The sequence below is a fragment of the Carettochelys insculpta genome, chromosome 2 (assembly GCF_033958435.1).
Source record: "Carettochelys insculpta isolate YL-2023 chromosome 2, ASM3395843v1, whole genome shotgun sequence".
Lineage (NCBI taxonomy): Eukaryota > Metazoa > Chordata > Testudines > Carettochelyidae > Carettochelys > Carettochelys insculpta.
In genome coordinates this window covers 66,413,152-66,433,306 of record NC_134138.1, presented here as the reverse complement: position 1 = coordinate 66,433,306, position 20,155 = coordinate 66,413,152, and the positions used below count along the sequence as shown (strand labels likewise).

At 40.5% G+C, this 20,155-nt stretch overlaps 1 protein-coding gene across 1 annotated transcript in view; it reads left to right on the top strand.

The window, feature by feature from the left end:
* PREX2 (phosphatidylinositol-3,4,5-trisphosphate dependent Rac exchange factor 2) overlaps positions 1–20,155 on the top strand; it is a 268,503-nt gene that overhangs the window by 51,299 nt on the left and 197,049 nt on the right. Inside the window, exons 2-7 of the mRNA XM_074987109.1 lie at positions 3,425–3,496; positions 3,572–3,694; positions 5,071–5,175; positions 7,572–7,673; positions 9,221–9,382; positions 19,716–19,849. Of these exons, the coding sequence (XP_074843210.1) occupies positions 3,425–3,496; positions 3,572–3,694; positions 5,071–5,175; positions 7,572–7,673; positions 9,221–9,382; positions 19,716–19,849 (698 nt within the window). The remainder of the gene's footprint in view (positions 1–3,424; positions 3,497–3,571; positions 3,695–5,070; positions 5,176–7,571; positions 7,674–9,220; positions 9,383–19,715; positions 19,850–20,155) is intronic.

Below are 20,155 nucleotides of genomic sequence, written 5' to 3'. Positions count from 1 at the left end.
AGGTTGATATTTTCTAGGTATTTATTCCAAATAAGCCACTGTGCTGAGAAGGTGGGCTAGAATTGAAAGATAGGTTGCAAAGGTTTAAAATAAATGATAGGGGTCTTCATGTCTGGCAATAAATATGGCACTTTTTAAGGAGGATAGAAGGGAAAGAATGATTTAGGGAAGTGAGTGTCTGTTGGATGACAGCAGAAATGGACAAGAGAAAGACTTGGTCATTTATGTGTGTAGGAAGTTAGCACTGGAAGGAAAAACATTGCAGATGTATTATGACATTTGTTCCTTTGGTCTAATAGGCCAACTGGGACTTGGGGGAATTTAGTGTCTTTGCAGGTGACCCTAGATAATGTGGAAAGGTGCTAACAATGTCACTGAACTTGACTGATGAATTTTTATATGCTACTTACAGCATATGCAGCACTGCAGATCAGTAGGAGAGAAACAGGAGGAGATTCAGTTGGTAAATTATTAGAAAAAGAAGAGTCTTTTTGTTTCATATCAGAAGACAATATATTTAGCTGCTGCCTCTGCTGGTGTAGGTTAATAGGAGGAAGAACGGAAATGTGTGCAAGGTTACTCAGCCGCTAGTGCTGTCGGAGTCTTTTCTGTCAACATTTTTTTGTGGGACTATGTTCCAAAAAAGTTGCATGTAAAGCTAAGCCTTTGTCATGGATATTTTTAATAAAAACCGTGGACAGGTCATGGGCAATAAGGGAAAATTCATGAAAGCCCGTGACTTGTCCTTGACTTTTATTAAAAATATCTGTGCAAAAAATTGGAAGCTGTTTGGTGGGAGCAGAGAGGGGGCCTGGCTGGGAACTCAAGCGTGCCAGAATCTCCCTGTCTCCTTTCCCCCCCGTCCCAGAGCTGTGGGAGCTGCCCAGGAACAGTGGAGTCTACCCCAAGGCTCCTGGAGCCCTCAGCAGTTAGTGATGGCAAGGAGCTGCAGGGGGGCCCTTACCATCTGTGGTAGCTGGGAGTAGCCCAGTTTCCCCTTCACATACAACGGTGAGGAGCTCAGAGGTTCTTTTGCCATAGGTGGTGGAGGTACATACAAGTCCTGGCCACCTGCTGGCTGAAGTCCTGGTGGTGTTTGGAAATCATAGAATCCATGATTTCCCTTACATCTATTAGAAGGTCTTAGCTATATGGTGTACGTTTGGAGATTAGCCTCTGATGTGCACTAATATACATCATGCAGAAGTTTGTTTTAATATGCAAATATTGCCTCAGTGTCTGTGAGTTGAGTAGGTATGGCATGTAGTATTCAAGAAACACGTCTAGACATTTGAATTTAAAGTTCTCTAGCTCAACTTTCCCCATATTCTCCATGTTCTTGTTAAAACTGTTATGGATGTAATATAGTGTTCTTCACACAGCTTATCTACAGACCTATTAGGAATGTTAAGATAATATGCAATAGAAAATATTTTTAGTTTGATGTGTTTTGAACTTGTGTTTTCTGGCTGTATAGTTTTCAGTACTCAGGTTAGATTATTAATGTAAAAATATCAGATTTTGTTCAATTTCAAAATCAAAAATCTTTCTAGTCTTATTCAACAAGTTTATGTACTGTAGATTTAGAACTTCATCTGAAGTGCAATGTACATTTCCAGGGGCAATTACCGTAGCAGAAAATATATATTGTTTTGGAACTTTGCTGTGTTTATTACTATATCATGGGAATATTAATTTTAGTGGCCACTATTCTAACATAAATTAACAATTTCGTGGTTTTAGATATCTAAAATGTATTTCTGCAAGTTTTTTGAAATCCTAGTTTAAGTAGAAGCATGTAAATTAATATTTTTGGATGTTGGAATGTCTGTTCAATATATGGCTGACTTACAAAGTAAATTTGGCTTGCAAGTCACACATGTATTGTAGCAAGAAAGGGATTAAAGTGAACGAGCCAAATTCAGCACTCAGTCTAATCTAATAGTCTAATAATCTAATTTAATTAATAGAGTTAACACTGATAAAAGGTATAAAGAAATCACAAATGGGTAGGGAAGGTGTTTGTCTTTAATAGGATTATAAAAATCAGCATTATGTATTTAAATGGATATGCACTGTTTCAACTGAAGTCTTGTCTATATGTTGTGAATTTAGGGATGTCTCTTTCTTTATTCAGTAATAAAAGTGTATTTATTTACATAGCTCTTTTCATTGCAGAGGGAAAAACCAGTTAGGAATTAAAATGTGCAAGGCACAGCAGAGTAAAAAGGAATACTATGAATGCTATCCTTCTCCCCAGTAGGGTTATTTATTGCATTCTGTATGGAAATAGCAGAACTTTAGAACTTAGATGAGTTCATATACAGTATACAATGCACAGTGACTTGGAGCTAAGCGGATATGAAAGACCTGACAATTTGAGCACTTATTATGCCAATTTTTAATGACTAAAGGGTATTCAAGTCCATGTGAATGTCCAGTTCCATAAGACTTTAAAATTTCAGTTTGTAAATATCTTCAGAAATGTACCTTTGTGATAATGAGTTAATTTGTACAAATTTAATTACAGACACTTCAAACTATTTCAAACACAATTAAATAAATTGGGGAATGAGCCTTATTGCGGGTGGGGTTCTTTTGTTCCCATTTTTTCCAGATCAAATACAAGACGTCTAAACCACAGTGCACAAGCTTTTTGCACAGAACTTCTTGTTTAAATCATTTTTCCTTCCAGATGGTTAAGCTATTAATACATCAGAAGTTTGTGCATAATTTAGTGGCTTCTTGTGATGAATTTTATGCTTGTTTATAGTAGCTTAAAACCAGCTTTGATTTAGAAATTAGGGGCTCAATTCAACTCATCTTGTATTAAATGGAAAAATTCCAGAGGGAATTGGATTGAGTCTCAAGTTTTGGAAGAGATTTATCTGTGTTATAGTTCAACTGTTTTTAGTAACGGGAGTGATGAAGGAAAATTGTACTTAAGAGGATTTTGAAATTTTTTTGCCTTGGTTAATATTACAATACATATTTAAACAGCTTTTGCATTACACCTGTTTTATATAGTTTTATGCAGGTTTAAATTAACCAAACTTCTAAGTACTTTTGAAAAGGAGTATTTTGGTGTATTTTTGAATAGTACTTTTGTACACACACACACACACACACATCTCCTAGAACTGGAAGGGACCTTGGGAGGTCATCTAGTCCAGTCCCCTGCCCTCTTGGCAGGACCAGACACCATCCCTGGCATTTATTTGCCTCAGTGCCTAAATGGCCTCCTCAAGGATTGAACTCACAACCCTGGGTTTAGCAGGCCAATGCTCGAACCAATGTATGCAAATCAGACAGAATAATTAAAATGTATAATACATTTACTAAAACCGTCTTATTCCCTGTAACGTACCCTATCCTTATGAAGTGTACTATTTCCTCACTTGTACTGCTGTCTTGTTTCATGCAGGCATTCCTTCAGAGAATGATCCAGTGTGCCGCCTCCAAAGTGGATAAAAATGTCACAGAGGAAACAGTGAAGGTTAGTTTTTAATTGCACGTGTTTTTCTTTTCTGTGTTCTCTTTTTATATTTATTTATGTTTTATTCTTTTACAGATGTTGTTTTCAAATATTGAAGACATTCTTGCAGTTCACAAAGATTTCCTGGCCCTTGTTGAGGAGCGTTTGCATCCTGAACCTAATGTACATCATGAAGTGGGAATCTGCTTTCTTCGCTTTGTATGCTATCATTTAATACAACTTCATAGTTAACTTTTCTCATTCATGATTGTCTTAGTTAATTAATGCCATGATGATATGTGTGTATATTCATTCACAAGGACAAAATTACATGATTGCATAATTTAAGTTCTTTTAAGGTCATTAGGAATTTTGCATTCATTTAAAAAAAAATTAAAAGAGAGAGGAACTGAGAAAGAACCTTACCATGTCATCTCACTCATTCTCTTAACTGGAGAATAAACAAGCTTTGTTGTTTTTAGCACATTAACTTTCATCATTCTCTCATCTTTGAACTTTTATGAATTTTCAGACTACGTGTTCTGAATTGATTTTATTTTTCATTCAAACACAGAGGATGTTTCTTTAAAATAGTAATTTTTCCCAGTGATGATATAACTAACCTTTTTTTCCAGCCAGAGAGCAAGTCATAGCTACTCAAATTTTTACTTTGAAATTATCTTAAGGACCTTGAAGTCAATGGGACATAAGAATATACTCACCAGCAAGAATAAAAAGTTAGAGCATTGAAATGCCATGTTGAGATGCAAAGTGCCTAACATGGTCACAGAGCAGAATAAAAAAAGAGAGATGGGAGGAAAAAGGAGTTTGCAAAAAAAAATGCAGTTAAAAGCATTTTTAATACTAAAATTTTGGGGACACATTAATATATTTGCTCACTATTTATTATTATTTAACCTGTCTTGAAATAGAAAATTGAGCTCATTGTCTCAGTAAATCAAAGTAGATACATTTCTGCACCTTCTGCATCAATTATAGCCAATAAGCATTGTTTTCCTGTCTGAGTGCAAGAGCGTCAATGTTACAGAACCGTGCTACATCAATCAGGACTGAGCTTAATTCTCTACACACAGTTTACCTCATTGAGAACTCTGCTTGGTTCAATCTTTGCTAAATTCTATATTTGCACATTATGGGACAAATGATAAAGGTCAGTATAATGGAAGGGCTTGCAAAAATTCGCTCTAAGCACCTTTTATTTTTTTCAAAAATGTGGATTGCAGCTGCAAATGCTTGCATGTGGAAGACAAGTGATACGGTATGCAAATGGGAAGGTGTGTGTGCACTTTTTTGTCCCCTGTTTGATTTATCTTAACTTAGCTTCTGGAATCTCTGTACAGATTCTCCTGTGATGTTCACAAACTAGTCACCTTTATGATTTAATTTAAGAGCAGAATTTAAAAGTTCTAGAAGCGTTGGATTTCGAACAACAGATTAGATATACAAATAAGAAAGAAGCTGTTTACCTTCCAAAATGCAGATTGCATTACATTCTTCTCATCTGAAATGTATATTCAGGTTTTATTAAGGCCAAATGACTAATGTAAGAACGAAGTATTTCTTTGTCTCTACAGAAGGACAGATTTTGTATCTATGATGAATACTGCAGTAACCATGAGAAGGCACAGAAACTTTTGCTTGAACTTAACAAAATAAGAACAGTGCGAACTTTTCTTTTGGTAAATAAACTTTGACTTGGTGTTCTACTTTCATATCTTTTCATTGACTCAGTGAGTTGACAGCTGTGTCTTACCAGGCCCTATGAAAGCTGATTTTACACGTTGTACCCTGATCACTCTAGGTGGCTCTAGGTCAGATGCATTTTGGATGTGACATTTTCAGAGGAAGATGCTTCCTGCTTACATTACACATTCAATGCCATCTCCTGACCAGTTTACAGATTAGCACTGGACGATGTACCCTATACTCCTTGGTTTGAAGGCAACACATAATGGCTACGTCTACACGTGCACCCAACTTCGAAATAGCTTATTTCGATGTTGCGACATCGAAATAGTCTATTTCGATGAATAACGTCTACACGTCCTCCAGGGCTGGCAACGTCGATGTTCAACTTCGACGTTGCTCAGCCCAACATCGAAATAGGCACAGCGAGGGAACGTCTACACGCCAAAGTAGCACACATCGAAATAAGGGAGCCAGGCACAGCTGCAGACAGGGTCACGGGGCGGACTCAAAAGCAAGTCGCTCCCTTAAAGGGCCCCTCCCAGACACACTTTCATTAAACTGTGCAAGATACACAGAGCCAACAACTAGTTGCAGACCCTGTATATGCAGCATGGACCCCCAGCTGCAGCAGCAGCAGCCAGAAGCCCTGGGCTAAGGGCTGCTGCCCACGGTGACCACAGAGCCCCGCAAGGGCTGGAGGGAGAGTATCTCTCAACCCCCCAGCTGATGGCCGCCATGGAGGACCCCGCTATTTCGATGTTGCGGGACGCGGATCGTCTACACATCCCTACTTCGATGTTGAACGTCGAAGTAGGGCGCTATTCCCATCCCCTCATGGGGTTAGCGACTTCGACGTCTCGCCGCCTAACGTCGATTTCAACTTCGAAATAGCACCCAACACGTGTAGACGTGACGGGCGCTATTTCGAAGTTACTGCCGCTACTTCGAAGTAGCGTGCACGTGTAGACGCAGCCAATGATTCCAGGCATTAACAGCTGTGGGGCGGGAGAAAATAGGATATATTGTTTAGTTTGTATAGTATCAAAAACATAACAATGATTACAGGAAACTCTCAAAATGTGTGATTTCGAGTTGAGCTTAGCTCGCATTAACGCGAGCTAAGCTCAACTCAAAGTCCTGCTCCCCCTGGCCTGGGCTCAACCCCTTGGCCCCATGTGGCCCAGTTCAAACCACTCCCCCCATGCAGGTCTGTCTCACCCTCCCCCTGTGCCCGGCTCCGGCTCACCACTCCCCTGCACAGCTCTGGCTCACCACCCCACGCGGCCCTGGTTCACTCCCACCCCTCCCAACACCAGCTCACCCCCCCACGCCCAGCTCAACCCCCCACATGGCCCTGGTTCACTCCCACCCCCTATGGTTCCAGCTCTCCCCCCACACAGCTCCAGCTCACCATCCCACCACTCTCCCTGCAGCCCAAACCTACCCCAGGCTTAATCTCCCTGTCCCCCTCCAACAGCCCCAACCCACTGCAAGGCTTACCCTCCCCAACTGCTACCTCCCAACTTACGCAATATTCGAGTTATGAGAGGGTGCATGGGAACGCAACCCTCACGTAACTTGAGGGACTACTGTATTTCTTTTTCTTTATGGCTGTGCCTACACTAGCAAGTTCTTTCAAAAAGAATTTTCGAAAGAAGGGGGATCTTTCAAGAGATTCTGCAGAGCATCAGCGCACCAAACATCTTGTTTCGAAAGTAAATAGAAAGAATGCGGCACTCCCTTGAAAAGCGCTCTTCCACTCCCATTTCGGAAAGAACGCCTTCTTTTGAACAAAAATGTGTGCAGATGCCCCACAAGGCCCTTCTTTTGAAGGAGAAGTCCTCATGGCACCTGATTTTTCGATTCCTGGCCCTTTCTTTAAAAGAGCTGGCGGCTGGGGGCCGGGGCGGGGCAGGGGTCTGTATGAACTCTCTCTTTCGAAAGAGCAGATCACTCTTTCGATCTTATTTTTCATGTGTGGAAGCACTCTTTTGAAAGAAGTTATTTCGGAAGAGATCTTCCAGAAGGGCTTCTTTCAAAAGATCTCTGTAGTGTAGACATAGCCTACATGTCTGAGTGTATCAGAAGAGTGTTTCTTTCCATAGTGCGGAGTGCACCTCAAATGGCTAAGCAAGCTTTAGTACTACAGTACATTCATATTTTCTTTGTACGTGTTAATTTACAATCCTAGGCAAGTGTCAGTGCTTTTGTGAGAGCTTTCTTTGATGGCAATTGCCTATGTTTTAAAATAGTGATTTCTCATAGGAGACAACAGGAAATATTTTAATGTAATGAGTTTCTCTACTGAACTCTTGTAGAACTCATAGTTTAGGAGAATAGCATTTACTCAGAATGTTGTAATTAAATTAATTTGCTTTCATCCTAGAACTGTATGCTGCTTGGAGGACGTAAGAATACAGATGTTCCCTTGGAAGGGTATCTAGTAACACCAATACAGAGAATATGCAAGTATCCCCTCCTTTTGAAGGTACTTATATGTTTGTTACCTGGGGCTTTGTACTTTGCACACACAAGTTTTTGCTATGCATAGTTATGAGAGAAACAACAACCTCTCCCCAGAATGAATGTTCTCCCCCAAATAAATATGGGATTAATGCTTGCACTCATTAAAGCCAATGGCAAGTCTTCCAGGGACTTCAGTACAAAAAAAAGATTAACAGGCTTTGTTAACTGAAAAGGATTGGTCTCTCTCTAGTTTCACCACTTTCCCTGTAGAGTAATAGTTCACCACTTCACCACAGTTCACCAGTTCACCTTCACCACTATTGTGAGGAAGCCATTTATTTAAACTTAAGTGAATTTAATGAGATTGATTACAGTAAAAACTCAAATATCATGATAAACAGGGATACAATTAGTGCTTAAAACTAATTCCTGAATCAATGCCATTGTTAGTAAACTTTAAATTAAAACAAATGTCAAAGTGTTTCTGCATAGGTATAGAAGGCAGACTGAGTAGTTTCAAATAATGATAAAAGCACATCTAGCTTGTACTGTGTGCATGTGCGTGCACATGCAAAGGGAAAACATATCAAATTTATGCTGGATATTTTATGTTTTTTGTTAAAAAGGAAGAAAAAGCTGCATTTGTGAATTGAAATTTGACTACTCTGTGTGTGTGTGTGTGTGTGTGTGTGTGTGTGTGTGTGTGTGTGTGTGTGTGTGTGTGTGTGTGTGTGTGTGTGTGTGTGTGTGTGTGTGTGTGTGTGTGTGTGAAATTAAATTTTAGTTCCTAAAATGTCAGCTCTGAAAGAGGCACATCTCTGTGCACTGACATAGAAAATATAAGGGATATAGCTTCATGTTTAGTTGTTTTTTTAAAAAAGTGAGTTAAATAATATCATTACTATAGTAATCTCTGAGATGCTCTACCTATTTCTATGGCTTTACAATCACATTCTCTTATTTGAAATTGTTGTAGTATTCTTTCTTGCTGTATAAGAAACCCCCGCAGAGTACACTTGAAACTGACTAATAGCTTCTGGCAAAGTTACATTGAAACTGATTATAGTCAAAGTATTGTTAAGAGCACCAAGTGATGAGAAAAAATAGCAAAAAACAATCGATCCTCTTTCAGTTCCCAGTAATCTTAGGTACTAATTGTGACAATCCTAACTAAATACGTTAAGACATACTTTTGATTTTTGACATTAAAATTTGACTTTTCTATTGAAGAGTACAGAAAGAGGTTAAAGGTCAACATTAAACCCTCTCTTTCAGGGCGGTGGGGGGTGGAGGTTGATGAATTGGAAACTTTTGGGAGGGTTGAATTGGAAAATTTTGTTTTTGAAATATCACTTATTCTTGCTCTTGCTAGTTTGTTTTTCAGAGTTTTGTTGCCTTACCAAGGCAAAGTATAGAAGGATGTATTTGGGTTCTACCTAGTGAAAGAGGAGTTTGATATGTACTGTTTAGTTTTAGTATCGCAGTCAATGTGGTACTTTTGAGGATCAATATACATTTGGCATTATACATCTGAGGATCAAAACTGATGTACTCTTTATGTGTAAACAGGAGTTACTGAAGCGGACACCAAAGAAACACAGTGATTACACAGTGTTAATGGAAGCGCTCCAAGCCATGAAAGCTGTCTGTTCCAATATAAATGAAGCTAAGAGGCAAATGGAAAAATTAGAGGTTTTGGAAGAATGGCAGTCTCACATTGAAGGATGGGAGGTAGTGTTACCTTATTTCTCTTTTTGTAAGACACAGGTGCACTGGATGCAACTTTGCAAGTGAGCAATTACCAACATATGCAGTACATTACTTTTCTGACCCTGACTCACAGGGAATTTCTCATTTCAGTAATGAAATCACAATTCTTACTTAGGATTTACTCTAAGTATTATCAATATTACAGTCTAAGGATCATCAATTATGAAGGCACAGTAGACTAAGCATCTTTCAGAAAAGACACGGATTATCTAGTTCTGTATTTAGGATATTAATCATTTACATAAAATAATATCTACTTGATAATCTGATCTAAAATAATCTAATCTAATTAATCTCAGACATTGCTATTTTAGACACTAACTTGAATGTCCTGCCTATTGAACTGGTGGGAAAATGTACAGAATATAAACTTTACAAAATTAACAGATAAGTGATTATCTGAAAAGTGCCAACAAATACATGTGACTGCAACAGCCTTTATATTTACAATTGAGTCTCTGAGCTGTTGTGAAGAATGTGAAAAAAACGCCTATCTTGGCCAGTAAGATAAAAGGAGGAAAAATTCCTTTCCAGTCCCATAAAAGGTGATTAGTGCAATATCCATAGCATACCAAAAACACATATCCATAGGCTATGCCTGCATGAGAGGTGTTTTCTGACGAAACTGGGGTTTTGTCAGAAAAACCCACGTAGTGTCTATATGCAAAATGCACTTTGTTGATAGACTGTCGGTAAAACCTGGCACATCCACCGACAGCATCGTGCCTCTCCGCATTCAGGAATAATGCTTTCGGTGACAGTTCCCTGTCAACAAAATAGCCATGTAGGTGCCTCGGGGGCCCATTTGTTGACAGAGAAAGCTTCTGGTTTCCTGGGCAGCCCTGTTTATTGAGCTGCCGGTTGGCCCTTCTGTGAAAAGCAGGGCCAGGCAGTCTGTCTGCTCTCTGTCAACAGAGTGATTGATCTTTTGATCCGCTTTTGTGGGTGGATGTGATTTGATGACAGAGGTTTTGCTGGAAGATCTCTAACAACAGTAACTTCTGTCAACAGGCTGGTGTAGTGTAGATGTAGCCCTAGTTTTTGTCTAATCCCAGGTCTGGGAGAATGGGATCTGTTGAATGAGGCAAGCACTGGTGCCTTGCTGTAGACAGAGGGCCTCTTTGTCATCCCCTTGGGCACACAGGAGCTCATTGGTTTCTGCTAAGTACCTCCAGCCAGCCAAACTGCTCAGCTGAAGCTGCCTCTCCCGCAGTATCCTGGAGGAAATAGGCTGTCATGAGCAGGTCAGGGAAAGAGAAAATAATAGCATGAAGGGCAAAGCCATTTTCCTCCTGCTGGTACAAACAAAGACTCCATGCCCTTACGGCTATAGGTGTACCCAGTGTTAATTAATCAGTAACAGAAGATATGACTCTTTCTAAAAAAGAGCATAGTTATTAATTTTGTTTAGGCAGAAGCATCCATGTTTGTGCAGGGAAGTTTGAATATCTTATTTAAAGATTGTTCATGTGGCAGCATTCCAAGTACATTGTCTCTTGTTTTAAAACCTAGATAGATATAATCTATATTTCTGCATGTCTTCCACTATCACTCAACTCCTGCATTTTAGAGAGTAGTGATTTTCAAACTTCTTAATCACAGAAACCACTGACCACGTTCTTCAAACATTCACAGTACAAGGAAAGAAGGAATTTCTATAAGCACAAACTATTTTATGAATTGGTTATATGTATTTAGCCTGATCTTACTGCACTCATTTTAGTCCTTTATCTCAAAAATAACACATCAGTAGAAAGAGTCCAGGGAATGACAAAAATGACTAGAGATGGGGTGTAGGGGGATCATTCAAAGACACTGTTTGCTGTGTGCTTCATTTGAGAAAGTAAACTTGAAAAGGTAAAGAATCAATGACTGAGCGGTCCAAAATGATTAAACTTTCCCAGAGTACAAGAATAAGAGATAAAGCAAAATGTAAATAAACATGTTTAAAATAGATTTTAGAAATAACTATTTTTATCCAACACATAATTAAGTTATGTAACTCACTGCCATAGAATACCACTGAGAGAGCTTAATACATTTTCAAAATTAAAATAAACAAGAAGCAGGAATATCTTCAGCAATAATACTAACTAGATGATGTGTTAAAAGTGCTAGCATTCAAAATGATTTAGGGCATAAATTCATTTTGTCAAGAGAAAAGAGGTACAAATTTCTTTCTCATTTTTGTTTCAACTATGCTCCCTCTTTTCTGAGTTTCTTCATTAGAGTCCCTTTGCATTATGCTTCCAGTTAAAAGTTCTTTGTGCTTGGTTTCAAGACATCCTTCAGATTCCTCATCTAGGTCTTAAAGAACATTAATAGTTTAAGTAACATAGACATTTTTGCATCAATATTTTGTTTGTTCAGATAGTGCAAATAATGCATGGCTTTTGGCCATAAAATGTATTGGTGCCTATCTATAGATAAGAAAAAAAAATTTTGAAACTTGAGGGATGCATAGATCTTAAGTTGTGAATTTAGAAACTATTGCCTATCTTGACAAATCACATATTTAATTTTTATGTACTCTGGCATATGTTAACATTGTCATTAGTTTGAAATTTCAGGAAACCATGCCTATAAATTTTTAATTTATGTAGGTTTCTAAGAACGTTCATGTTCATAAACATTTATTATTAAATAGACAAAATGACTTACTAAAAACATTGTTTTTAAAGTACATCTAGTTTAGTGGAACTATATCCAATATGTGTGGGGAAAAGTTAATTGCTTCTTTTCTGTGGTTTCATGTGGAACAGAATTTATAGCCAACCAGTTAAAAAAGATAAAAACTAATCTTGAGCCCCACCTTGCTCCCTCTTTGCAAAGAAGAAATGCAGGAAATTCAAAAAGTCTAAACTGAATCCCTAAAGATGTATACAATAGTATGCATACCATGGTAACAATTATGCAAATACCCCAGACGACAGTGAGGACCAATTCATGTAAAACAAAATTCTATACCTTCTTAAGGCTGTGTCTACACTAGCAAGTTCTTTCAAAATATTTTTCGAAAAAAGGGTTTATTTTGAAATATCCAGCAGAGTGTCTACACACAAAAAGCATTCTTTTGAAGTTAAATCGAAAGAACATGGTGCTCCGTTCAAAAATGCTCTTCCACTCTCATTTTAGGAAGAGCACCTTCTTTCAAAAGCTTCTTTTGAAAGAAAATGTGTGTCGATGTTGCAGGGCCTTTTTATCAAAAGAGCAGTCCTTGTGGCACCTGATTTTTGGATCCCTGGCCAGTTCTTTCAAAAGAGCAAGGGCCGTGTGGATGCTCTCCTTCAAAAGAGCAGATCACTTGTGATCGGCTTTTTTGTGTGTGGATGCACTCTTTTGAAAGAAGTTCTTTCAGAAGAGATCTTCTGGAAGGACTTCTTTTGAAACATCTCTGTAGCGTAGATATAGCCTATATGCTTAGTTTTATGCCTTACACTATACAATAGCTATTTGTTTTCCCTAATCATTTAGGGACTTTTCCATATTAAATTTAGGAATGAGCGCTGTATCGTGTTATTCATCTATTTTGCCTGGTTTCCCAACTATAACAATGTTGCTGTTGCCATCGTTGCTAGGTCTATCATATTGTTTTAAAAGGTAAATCTTTTCGGTGCTGTAGAATAAATTAGGGACAATACTGTTTACCTTAATAATGCAAGCACTCTATTTCATTCAAGGATTGTCATCATCATCAGTAACCATGGGCTCAGCGCCCTTTGGTGTCTGATGCCCCTCTTGCTATTCCATTCCATCTTTCCTGGTCCAGCGTGGAATAGCTTAGTTTCTGTAGACTAGCTCCGCACCAATCTACTACATCATCTATCCATTCTCTGTGGGGTCTGCCTCTCCCATTTGAACCATCCATTATGCTGAATACCAGGGTCTTGATTTTTTGTTCATCGTTCATTCTGCAAATATGCCCAAATAGTTGTAGCTTTTGTTTTATAACCTTCTGCAGGAGGTTCTCCTTTGGCTGTATCTTGCTGTATTATTCCTCATTGGTGACCTTCTGCATCCATCCTATTCTCAGAATCTTCCTAGAACAACTCCTTTCGAATGCCAGTGTTCTTCTTTTCGAATCTTTCATTTATCACCCATGTCTCACATCTGTACAACGTATGGGTGAATACACAAGTTTTCAGGATGCTCAGCTTCTTTCCTAAGCTAATTGCTTTGCTTTTCCAGATCTTATCTATCTCCTTCAAACTTGCTCTTGCTTTCGTTATTCTAGTCACTATTTCCTTCTTACAGTCTAGATCATGCCTCATGTTGCTCCCCAGGTAGGTGAACTTCTCTACGTTCTCCAGTTCAGTCCCATCTGCACTGATCTTCCTTCCTATTTCCTTATCTCCAAATACCATTGGTTTTGTTTTATTGATGTTCATAGTGAGTCCGTACTGCTTCCCTTCTTCGTTTAGCACCTGCACAATTTAAGGGTTGGCTACATTTTATTTGTTGTAGTAATTTTATTGCTCATTTTAACTGTACCTGGTGTGTTAGGCATTGTTCAAATTGTCTTATCCAATGTCTCTGCTTTGAAGATTTTACAATTTTATGCCCTAAAATTTACTGCATGAAGGTGGATTGCTGTATTTGTATGGTGCTTTGCTGACATTAAAGGAGCTCTCTATAGGCACAGCAGTAAATTGCACGACATAGGGCTAGTTTTGACGACTACACGACGTACAGATTTTGATGAGTCAGGAGACAATAAGGAGAGGTAGGCTACGTCTATACTGGAGTGTTTTGGTGAAAAAACTGGGTTTTTGTCAACAAAACTCATGGACTTGTCTACACACAAAATGCATTGTGTCAACAGTCTGTCAGCAAAACTTGGCACTTCTGCTGACAGCATTCTGCCTCTCAGGATGAGGAAGAATGCCTTTGTTGACAGTTTCTGTTGATAAAAGAGCAATGTGGACACTCTGGGGTGGGAGGGCCCTCTATTGACAGACATGGCTTCTGGTTCACTGGTCAGCCCTGTTTGCTGAGCTTCTGGTTGGTCATTCTATCAAGAGAGTGGCTGGGCAGTCCGGCCACTCTTTGTTAACAGAGCAGATTGCTCTTTCGATACACTTTTGCATGTGGGCATGACTTGGCAACAAGAGTTTTGCTGGAAGATCTCTTCCAACAGTAACTTCTATTGACAGACCGCTGTAGTGTAGATGTAGCCGTAGTGGAAGGACAGGGTAAATATCTGTACAATGACTTAGTGTAGGTCTACACAGCAAAGTTATTTCAAAATGACTCTCCTTTCTCCTACACAATGCAACTGCTATTTTGAAATAATTTCAAAATAGCAGTTCGCTTATTTGAAAATTGGCAAACCTAATTCTATGAGGAACCTCATTCTATTTTGAAATAGGTGCTGTTAAGACAGGGAATAGAGCCTATTTCAAAATAAGCCATAGTGGGCTTGTGTACACTAGCCCCCTTCTTTGAAGGGGGCAAGATAATCAGCCCGAGCAGGGAATAGCAACTGAGGTGTTGCGATGCATATACAGCACCTCATTAGGCTAATTTTTGCTGTGCAAACTTCAAAAATTGTGCAGACCTCATTGCGATTCCCTGCTTGGGCTAATTACCATGCCCCCTTCGAAGAAGGCGGCTAGTGTAGATAAGACCAGCGTGTCCAATGGCTCTATTTCAAAATAGGCTTCTAGATGCTGTATTTCAAAATAGGTAAGTACTATTTTGAAACACATTTTGTGTGTAGCAGCATTGTTTTGAAATAAATATATTCCAGAATAGCTCTTCTATATTTTGAAATAAGGCAACTGTGTAGACATACCCTTAGGCTGCGTGCACACTGCCCCGCCTTTTGAAAGGGGCATGTTAATGAGGCACTGACATGAATATGCAGGGACTCATTAGCATAATGGCAGCTGCGCACGATTTGAAAGTGCTGCTTTAGGAACACAAGCTGCCCTTGTCGATCGGGGCCTTTTGAAAGGAACCCCCAACTTTGAAAACCCCTCCTTCTTAAAACCAAATAGGCTTTTTGCAGGCCCCCGTCTACATAGGTGGCATGTGTTCAGAAAGCAGCACTTTCAAATTGCGTGAGGCTGTCGTTATGCTAATGAGGCACTGCATGGTCATGTCAGCACCTCATTAGCATTTTCCAGACTGCCTCATTAACATGTCCCTTTCGAAAGGAAGGGGCCAGTGTATATGCAGCCTTAGACAGTGAAGCTAGTGCCCAGAATGATGAAGAAAATTACGTAAAAAAAGAGAAATAGATAGAATGAATAAATAACAGAGTAATCAGTCATTTTGTGTGGGTAACATTATTAGGTTTGGTCCTATTCCTTTTAACAATCCTTTGCTCAGAAAAAAAAATCATCTTGATGAAACTTGCTGGTTACCAGTTCATTCTTCTGAGACATCTGGCATTGGGCACTGCATGAAGACAGAACAATGGGCTGGATGGACCTTTGTTCTGACCCAGTATGGCTGTTAAGTTATTTAGGAATCCCTTTAATTTAAAATCATGGACAAAATTAAGAAAAAAAAAACCCAACAACCAGTTTTCAAACAACTAGATTTTTGAAGTAGATTTCCATATGAAAAAAATTAAATTCAGTGACATTTGGACAGAGTAATTGATTAAATACAAGACTCATCTGAGTTCTCTTTGCTTTTTAAATAGTTGTTTCCTATTTACATAAATCATTAAAGAAAAATCGGGCCAAGTCCTGTGCAGTTACGTAATTGCAGACCTGGAATAACTCCATTGACTTTAATGGAATTATGCTACAGTATGCCAATGTAACAGACCTGATTTGATTATGATGTGACTGCCACATGATGCCCAATGTAGCAAAATTTGTTTATTTTCCTTGAGACATCCTCTTCATGCATACAATATGTTTACTCCTTGAAACAGTATAAATATCAGAGCTGCTGCAGGAGGTAATTCTGCACAAACAAATCCTTGAATGCAATATACGAGTGGGTTTAATTAAGTAAACATCTGGTTTTCTCTTTAGCCTAAGAGTAAAGAGGCAAATGTGTTGGAGATTTCTTACCAGAAGGAAATGTTTAACACATTGCTTGGCCTTTTCTGAGAAAACAAAATATTTTTAGAACCCAAGGATGAAAGCATGACTTAAATTCCCACACAAGTGTCATAAAACTAAGCTTGTGTTTATGATAAAAATAGAAATGTATGGAAAACCATAACATCTGCTTCAAGAAAGAAGATTTTAATACAATTACTTTTTTTACTTAATATCCTAGATTGTTAAATGCATTGAGCTTAATAACGTGGGTGCCTAAACTGGAGGAGTGGCATAGCAAGTAAAAAGCATCTTTCAATAAAATTTTTGCAAAAGTTACAATAAGGGAGAAGAAAATAAACATGCAAAAGTTTTTCATACTGTTTTTTTCATGAAATCAGAATGCTGAGAATCCCAGCTTGTTTTGGTCCCAATTTGGTAACAAATGGGAAATTCTGCTGTCTCTTAGGCTTTCCCTTCTTACTAACAAATAGCCATTTTTGCAGAGATTTCTGTATTTGCTGAGAGTCTGAAGCTACATCTAGAATACACACCACTGGCAGCAGTGATGTGCAGTCATATGCCTCAGTGAAACACAGGCCACATACAAAGTGTAGTGCAGAAATACATGTGTCAGTGAATGGCCTCTTGCTGCAGGGAACTGCCAGAGACCTTCCATGCAGCTTTTCTGATGCCAGAGATTTTCCATGCTCCTGGAGTGGTTCTCAGAAGCAGTGAAACACAACCTTGCTAAAAACAGCCATACATCCTCTTGTGCTGTGCTCCTTGGGGAGGGATGGTGGGTGGCGCATGTGCGGGTGTGGTGTTGGTGGGTGTGATGACGGGAGTGTTGGTATTGGTGACGGTCGGGGTGGGGTGAATGGGGGATGAGCATGGGGGTGGGTCACAGGTGGACGTCTTCGAAGGCCTGTCTGAGGGCCTTCCTAATGTGGAGACCATCCTGGTGGGCCTGGTGGATGGGGGAGGCACCCAGCTGCTCATACTCGATGCCAGCCCCATTACCCCCCTCCCAGATATAAGCGTCCCCCTTACCCTCCACAATGTTGTGCAGGATGCAACAGGCACCCACTACCTGGGGCCCCTGGAGGACCCTGACCTCCAACCTCATGTGGAGGCACCTCCATTGCCCTTAAGGCACCACACCCACCCCTTAAGGCACCCGAGGCCCTCTCCATGATGTTCCGGTTGACATTCAGGCACTGGTTGAATGCCTCCCAGGTGGGGTTGAGGTGGCCCATATGTGGTTGCATGAGCAACAGCTCTAGGGTGTAGGCCATGTTTGCCAACATGCAGAGCAGCATGGTGATGCCGCCAACCCCACCGGGGTCTCATGCTGGGGGATAAAGGTACTGGCCCCCATGCGCCAGCAGAGCCTGGAGTTTCTGAAAATGCGGGTGTCAGGGTGCAGCTGGCCCAGCCCACGTAGCTGTTCATGAACAAGCTAGTTGCGTCCACCAGGGCCTGGAGGACCACCGAATGGCAGCCCTTTCTGTTGACATAGTGGCCCGTGCTGAAGCACTTTGGGAATCCCAGGCCCTCGAAGCCTGTGACGGCAACATCTGGATCCCCCAGGGGGATGACCCTATGCAGCGTCGTGTTGATGGCTCTATTGACCTACGTGGTGGGGGAGAAGGACATGTGCTCCTGTGAGGGTGTCATGGGCCGTTCACCGTTCCCCCAGCCCACCCTTGTCTGCCCCCTGCCCACCTGGCCACTGCCCACCCCACCCACAGCTGAGGGTTCCTCTTGCCCCAGTGCCCCCACTCACCTGTAGGGGGCATATGACCTGGGCCTGGCTTATCTCCATGAGTATGGTCCCAAAGGTGGCCTTGCCCACCCTGAACTGTTGTCCTACAGAGTGGTAGGAGTCCAGGGTGGCCAGTTTTCAGATGTCAATTGTGATGTGCGTCTCCAGAGTGAGAATGTGCAGGTGTCCTGGTGCCGGAGTGCAGGGGCAAGCCAGTGGCAGATTTTGTCGAAGGTCTGCCTCAAGATGTGGAAGTTTCGCAGCCACCTTTTATCATCCCACTTCCCCAGCACCAGGCGCTCCCACCAGTCTGTGCCGCTGGGGTGGGTCCAGAGGCACCAGGGCACCCTGGGGGAGGGGCGGTGGCATCCTGGGCGGGGCAGGGGGGCATGGCCCCAGGGTGGCTGCTCAGCCACCCAAGCAGCTCTAGGGCGGCTGTGGCGACAGTGCAGAGCACTGCCAGGAAGGTCTCTAGGACGAGGGTGTCCTCATGCAGGAGCTGCTGCTGGGACTCCATCCTGGAGCACGAGTGGGCTCTGCTGGGCTGGGAACAGCTGGGCAGCACTCAGCTCCTGTCCAGTGGAGGATGGAGGGAGGGGCCCTTTAAGGGAGCAGCTGGCTGTGGCTCCAGAAGGGCTTGCTGGCCATGGGACCCCGTCTGCGGCATTTCCTGCCTCCTTTCTTTTGAAGGAGAGCTTGGAGCTGTGTGGACACTCCCTTTCAAAACAATGCAGTGGCTCTTTCAAAGGGTGGATCGACCCATTGATCCGCTTTTAACGTGCGGTCGCTCCCTTTTGAAAGCCATGCTTTCAATTATCCTCTTTCGATTTTTGGCCTTTCGAAGGGGTGCTCACGTGTAGACCCCGTACAAGGGAAAAAGAATCCGTGGAATGCTTGTATAGTTAATGAAAAATGCTGCAGCCATTTTTCATCTCAAACAGCCAGCAGCTTATTTATGAAGGGAAGGAAAAATAACATCCAGAGTAATAATATGATGAAAATTACAGTTAATGAAGTGTTAAAACTGACACTTTAATAATGTGCTGTGCATTCAAAGTATCCTATTCATTTTACCTATCCGTAAAGTAGGGCATTGGTTTTCACACTGAGGCAAAGTGGGTATGATGAGATCATTTTTTATAAGAAGTTTATTTTTAAAGCTGCCCTTTAGAACCGTCTGACACCATAGTTAAACTATATGAAGGTCATAGTTACAGTTTCTACAGCCAGCCCCAAACCTGCAGCAGATGTCTCAGCTGGGACTTAGAACCATTTGGCTAAATTGTCATGTATAGAGATTAATAATCAAAAGAAGGAAAGAACCTGATGGTAACACTAGATTAATGAAAAGTCTTTGTTAAACAAACAATGTTTAAACTTAAAAGCAGACTACAGTGGGGTTTTTTCTAGTAATTATTGAAAAGCATTTGCTATAATTGAAAATTAATTTGTGTAGAAATTTCCATGATGCTTGGTTTTGGAAACAGCATCAATCTGCATGGACTAATCTGCTTCTCTTCATTAGGGGTCCAACATCACAGATACATGCACAGAAATGCTAATGTATGGAGTTTTGCTGAAAATTTCTGCGGGAAATATCCAGGAGCGAGTGTTTTTTCTTTTTGACAATCTTTTGGTCTACTGCAAAAGAAAACACAGGTAATTTATTAGTAATTACTCTAGAAATTGTGTACATTTTTCCCACATGAGCAAGTGTATCATAATGAGAGGCTTTAAAAAATGACATTGCCCAAATAACTGCTCCATACATATGGGAAATTGATTTATTTGTGGCATAAGGCACCAACATGACAAAGAGAATTATGTAAGATGACCACTGTGCCTACACAGATGTCCTTTGCAGAATTTAAGCTTCCAGGTAACATTTTCAAAAGTGTATATGGGATTTGGGATTTTAATGACCACTTTCAAAAGTGATGGACATTAAAGTGTCTAAATATCATT